General features: G+C 39.9%; 1 protein-coding gene across 1 annotated transcript; it reads right to left on the bottom strand.

Moving 5' to 3' along the window:
• Positions 1-579: 579 nt before the first annotated feature.
• Positions 580-4,453, bottom strand: LOC120062973 (transcription cofactor vestigial-like protein 4). The gene is made up of 5 exons (XM_039013025.1): positions 4,359-4,453; positions 2,647-2,770; positions 2,310-2,535; positions 1,680-1,767; positions 580-1,568 (listed from the first exon to the last, which is right to left on the bottom strand). Exons 1-5 carry the CDS (start codon positions 4,423-4,425, stop codon positions 1,258-1,260), a joined length of 816 nt encoding a protein of 271 aa, XP_038868953.1. The 5' UTR covers positions 4,426-4,453; the 3' UTR covers positions 580-1,257.
• Between the last annotated feature and the right edge of the window lie 1,899 nt (positions 4,454-6,352).

The following is a 6,352-nucleotide window of genomic DNA, read 5'->3' as shown; positions in this document are numbered from 1 at the left end:
CACAACCAACCTCTCTGACCGTGTCTTCTTTAGAAGTAAGGTCATGAAGGATATCTGTTTTTGCGATTGTATTTTCTTCTACCAAATCAGTCTGGTGTAAGTCAGTGGTATTTTATTAAAAACTTATGTACAACAATTACAATCATAGACTCAAGGAAGGTAATGATAATGAACTGAATGAGTGTACAAAACATTAGGCTCTTTCCATATAGACTGACCAGGTGAATCAAGGTGAAAGCTTTGATCCCTTATTGATGTCACCTGTTAAAGCCACTTCAAATCAGTGTTGATGAAGGGGACGAGACAGGTTAAAGAATGATTTTTAAGACTTGAGACAGTTGTAACATGGATGGTGTATGTGTGCCATTCAGAGGATGAATGGGCAAGACAAAAGATTTAAGTGCCTTTGAACGGGGTATGGTAGTAGGTCCCAAGCGCCCCGACAAAGAGAGACTGTGGGTGCAATTCAATATTAGGAAGGTGTTCCTCATGTTTTGTACACGCATTTCAACCGTTTTCTAAGCATTACATTTTGTTTGAACAAGTACATAACGTATAAATTGCACACACATTTTTTTTCTGAAATCTCCAGGTTTATTTTTTATACAATAATAAGGTTAGCTTAAGTTTTAATTCATAAAGCTAATGGAATAACTTGCAATATCCCAACACAAATAGGTTTTTCCTTTTGAGATGTCCATAGTTTATACAAAAACGTGAAGTTACTGTATTGAACAGATTTGGTGAATGTGTTAGCACTATATACAGTAGATAATTTATTAGACTGAAAATAGGATCCAGGTTCGTTAAAAAACATATAGTATAAATACAGTATCACGAAAGTAGTGGCATCTTCACCGAATGAAATGAAATATGGCACATTTAATGAAATATAATGGCACATTTCTTTTCTCCAACTATCATCCCACATCACCATCTATTCAGAGATAGATATGCTATTGAAAAGGCTGGGACAGGCTGGGACAGAAATTGAGAAATAAAGACATCACTGCAACATTTGCTTGTCCCCTGAAATTGAAATAACTCCCCTTTCCACTGGCAGGGAATAGACTCATGGAGATGCACTCAATGGTTCAACCATATAGAGTAGCTTAGTATTCCTACATTCCTGTTCTCGAGTCTACACTTTCACCAACGTTATCTCCTTGGTGCTCTTATTCCTTGAAAAGCATGGATCTGCCGCTGTATCGCATTAAATGCTATGTCTCAAAGTTCACTCTTTCTCCAGGAAAGCTTTTATTTGACTGACCAGAAGCTGGAGGTGGGAGTGGTGGTACTTGGAGACTCTTTGGGAGCTTGGTTTGGGCTGTGGCCGTAGCTGGGGGAATGAGTGACACTTGGGCTGCTGGGTGGAGAGGATGTAGACGAGGAACATGAGGAGGATTTTGATTTGATCTGAAACCACTTTTCTCCCAAGGCCTTGGCAAAATGGTCATCCACAGAGACGCTGATGGAGAGCTGGCGGGAGCTGGCCATTTGGTAGTCCATCCCCAGGCTTCTCTTGAAATGTTCCTCCACAACATGGTCATAGCTGTGCTTAGATAACACTATAGTGGAAAGAATACAACAAAGGTCAGGCATAATTCTTAACAAGTCTGCAATATAACAGCAGCATTGTAGCACTAGTTTTGATGAGATAAAAGGAGTATGAGACTGACCTGTGGAGGAGTGGCTACTGCTGCCGACCTCAGATCTGCAGGTGGGCTTTCTTGTGGAGGACACACAGGTGATCACAGAAGGACGCATCTGAAATAGGCAAAATCATTGGTACATTTCACAACGGTATATGACTCTGTACAGAACAATGTAGCTGAAATTATCATTCCCCCCAAAACAATAGGATTAACATGTCAATGTAAACATGAAACGTTTCACCATCACTAACTCTTTGTCGAGGGTTCAGTTTGATTTGGAAACAAAATACATTTGGTTATGGGATGGGACCTGAAAGCTGTTCACCCTCATCAGGGTGGCACAAACAGGCCAGAGAGAGCTGTCTGTTTGCTCTTATTGATGACCTTGCTCCCACCATTGCTCACATTTTATTCCCAAATCAGGCTGGATTGGATATCATGGACAAACAGAGTCCCATAAAGTCTCTTGGGAAGAGAATGTGCCTGAGAGTTTACTCTCTACAGAGATCTCAGAGATATGTAGGCTCTGACTGCCTAGGGCTACACTGAGAGATTACAAAGGCACATACAATATGACTGACACAAACAAGAAATCCCATCCTTCAAGTTGTTAGCACCTGGACTGACTATTATAATTGTTCCTCTTGAAATTACCTGATTGATGGCTGTAGTGCTTTTGGTTTTCTCTTCTGTCCTCTCAGGCTGTTTCCTTGGTTTCTTAATTAGGTCCAGTGGCTCATCGATAGGTGGTGTGGGATACACATGGCAGGGCAGATGACCTGTGGGGCTGGGGGTTGGGCTCCAGGAGGATGTGGGACTCTGGGGAACACTAAACACAGTTGGCCTTCTCATGTTGCTCCTGCTTTGTGCACTTTCTCGCCTGAAACACAAAACCACACATTGAAACATGGAATCACACACTGGACATGGAGTTATGAAACCAGTGGTTGTCAATGATGATGTTATAAAGTCATGGGGAGGTTTTACAAACCTTTCTTCCAATGTTAGACCACACTCAAAGCTGTGCTTGCGCTTGACCGGATGCACTTGGGGCACTCGAACTCTCTCATTGGCCATATGCCTGAATCTATCTTCACTTCTTTGGTTGGGCTGACCTACAAGAGGAAAGATCAAGCACAAGTAAAGCTCAAGGTTACTATTTGAAATAATATACAGTATCAATATTGGTTGATATATTGGCACAGATAATGATGACTTACACCTAACTGTAACTGACTGAAAAGACGTTAGGTGTGGCAATGAGTAAATAGGTGACTGGTTGTTTTGGTCTGTGGCACTGTGACATATGGTTCATCACCTGTATGAGTGGTTCGTGGGAAAGCTTTCATGCCACCGTTAATTGTAAACTCCGTTAAGCTGTTGAACTAGACCAACCAGATTGGTGAGTATTACAGGGAGTATTACAACTCTTTCCAGCTGATTCAATGTGAACGGTAAATGTTGTTTTTCTACATACAGTGATGATGACACCCATCACATTTACATATCTATGAGAGAAAGATTAGTTTCTACTCAAAATGTGATTTGAACTGGACAAACTTAACACTTCAGTTGCTAATGCCTTGATTGAAGTATCACTTCTTACTAAAAGAGAACTAAATGTCTCACAACTGTCATTACAATACACACATCACACAGAAGCATTCTCCTTATTGTGAGAAACTAACTGAAACACATCAGCAGCTGCTAACATCCTTTGTGTTACTGACAGAGAGATCGATGTGAAGCTTACCAATACATTACACTGGTATTTGTATTTTGTAAAGCTAACACCAGCCCTCTTCATACCTCGCATCATGTTGTTTCTTTCAAGCTAAATTCAAATCAGTGTTATCAATATGCCAAAAGAAATCAACCACATTAGCAAACAATGCTCTACTACCACATTGAGATGCAATGCTGAATGATTAGGTCATGTTATTACATGATTGGTCCCCCTAACCTCAAATACTCCCCCAATCCACAATCCTCAATCCAATCCACATCCCAAACAGTACTGTCCCTCAATCGCAACCTCTCACCTATGACCTCCCCTTCTGTCCTTTGGACAGCAGTGTCACAGTGGAGGCCTGTGGAAGGGGACTGGGGGAAAACCACACCTTGCCTGACTTTCTGATGCCTGAGGCGTGGTTATTTGTTTCCCATGCAGGAGTAGAGGTACAAGAGGGCAGTATCTTCAGAGCATCTCCATCTGCCACAGTTATTCTCAGCATCTGACCTAAACTCCTCTGAAATAATGCTTGAGTGCCATGACACATTTTAGGAAGTTGAAACTGCACCAAAGTTTATACAGTGAGGTATCATTATCACACTCGTCTACATTATCTATAACTCAGACTGTAAAAGTGAACATTTGTCTTGGTTTCTTGAATGGCCTAAAATTGTTTTAGAATGGATTACAGATGTTTGTGTGTTTATACAACTCAAACCATCAGCTAAAATGGCTTCATTGACATTCACGACGACTTAGTAAAAGTTATTTTATAATGGCCATAAACATTTGCATTTCTAAAAACATTGTGAACTAATTACTAACTAATAACAATATAACAACTGTGTCATCATACATGATAACAATGCAATATGCAGCTGTGAAGACCGCTATTTAAAGCAGCACAGATCACCGCAACACAATTATATTTTGTGAAACAATGGTATAAGAAAATAAATAAGAAATATTACCTTCCAAGATGTAGACTTTGAAACCACTGCTCATCCGAGTTATGTATTGGAAATTTGCAACAGCCATGGCTCCTTAATTGTCTTTGTCTGTGAATAAAGCCAACTATAGAGGACCACCTTGTCTGTTCGCGCTTAGAGGACACAATGAGCCTAAGTTCTGGTTGGTAATGGAAAGGCAATGAGATGCTTGGCTAGAGCTTGCCCAGGTAACGTATCAGAAGGCTGTACAGAGCTGCAGTGTCTTTCAGGAAAATGTATTCCTGCATTGTCATTGGTTGTTCCGATCACAACCTCCCCCATTTGAGATGTTTTTGTTATTGTTGCAGGAAGTGTGTGATCACAGGTAGGTACCTCAGAGAAGGAAAATAATGGTAAATTGTTCTATGACTGTCCCTGCACCACCCAACCAAGCATCTACTTCACTCATCCAGAAGACTAGCTATTTCAGGAATAAACAAGATTTTAGTATAGATTAATCAACACACAAGTTAATTTAACAGAGACTCTCCCCTCTCTGGAAGTCAGCACCTGTCCTCAGCCCCTCCCTCGCTCCTAATCTACAATCTCACCAAACTGCATTTTTTCGAGTGCTTAGCCCACTGGTGCTCCAATCATTCCACTGACCTGCCCATACACGCACACAGCTGTACTGTGAGCCAGCCTCACCATTAATCCAAAGGCTTTTGTTGATGGCCAGACAAAGGCTCCTAAGTCCTGGAAATGCTACTGCCCTGAGAAACAATCTTGCCTGAGCATGCTGAAGAGTCTGGACACAAATGAGCACACTCAACACTCAGGACCTGACACATATAAAGTCACTTAAAAATAAATAAATAAAACTTTAAAATTCTCTCTTTAAAAATGAGAACATTTAGAATTTGTATTGATTGATATGCCTTTGAATGGGGGGACTCATTCGGTTGATTACATTTTGTTATAGCCTACATTTTATATTCCTTTTGTACCTTGATTAAAGGATGTAATAACTCATTGAAATATCTTAGTGGGTTTATATGTTGTAAGAATGCATTCTGGAGTTATTGGTATATTCTGTCTCAATTTCTTTTGTGGTGATGAACGTATGTGAAAGCACTCAACAAATATGGAGACTACTCGTGTCAGGATATGATTGGTGCTGCTTTGAAGCAAGTCAAGCTCAACAGTGACCCCATGAGGAATACACTGGAATTTCAAACATTTTATTCATAGGATTTTGTTAATTATAATGTATATATACTTCAAGAAATACTGTGTGCAGAGTAAAACTGACATTCCTTCAGGATCACCAATGTTATACATGAATTACATTACATTTGGTTTTTATCAACATTCAATAGAATAGGATGATTTAATAGGATTAATTTTAATAGGACATAGAATGGTCCTGCATTTTCAGACTATTTAGTGATGTTTTCTTTCCTGCAGTCATTGTCTCGTTGCTTTGTTTTATGGGAATATTTCCTGCCATAATGTCAACCAATCAACATGCAAAAGAGGCGTAACTTCATGTAGTGTGGATAATAGAAACAGCATTGTGAGCAGTTCCCACTCAGCAAACATTTACTGGGTTCTATGGGCTAGTAGTTAGTAGACCAACTGGTTTCTATTAGTGTTTTGGGTGAGTAGGCTAATTGAGAGTAACAAGAACAGGAGAGCTTTGCTGGACCTGTATTTATATAACATGAACCCACCAGTAAGAAATTCAACCAGTGAGTGAACTCAGTAATGGAATCAGTGATGGTGCCGTCCAGGGTTCTGAACTGGCAACAATTTAACTCAAAGAAGTCATATTCTCTGTAACAATCACTCGTTGCTGTCTATAAATTCGCAGCCTATGATAAAGCATCACAAAACTCTCTAAAATCAATTACTTTCGTTTAATACCAAAATGTAACCAGATGCCTCAACATATCGCTATTGTTACCGCTTTATTCACTTTTTTTCATTCATCTGGAGCATAGACAACATATGGCGCATTTCCTGTATAGATTGTT

The sequence above is a fragment of the Salvelinus namaycush genome, chromosome 18, assembly GCF_016432855.1.
Source record: "Salvelinus namaycush isolate Seneca chromosome 18, SaNama_1.0, whole genome shotgun sequence".
Taxonomy (NCBI): domain Eukaryota; kingdom Metazoa; phylum Chordata; class Actinopteri; order Salmoniformes; family Salmonidae; genus Salvelinus; species Salvelinus namaycush.
The sequence above is the reverse complement of the archived record's forward strand: the minus strand, read 5'-3'. Positions and strand labels throughout refer to the sequence as shown.

What these genes read in the sequence shown, in the direction of transcription:
- LOC120062973 (XM_039013025.1), bottom strand. Translation starts at nt 4,425, where the DNA reads ATGGCTGTTGCAAATTTCCAATACATAACTCGGATGAGCAGTGGTTTC. An exon ending in CAAAGTCTACATCTTGGAAG is followed by an intron (nt 2,771 to 4,358) that starts GTAATATTTCTT and finishes TTCCTCTTGTAG; the next exon opens with GTCAGCCCAACCAAAGAAGT. An exon ending in CAGTAGCCACTCCTCCACAG is followed by an intron (nt 1,569 to 1,679) that starts GTCAGTCTCATA and finishes TTTCCACTATAG; the next exon opens with TGTTATCTAAGCACAGCTAT.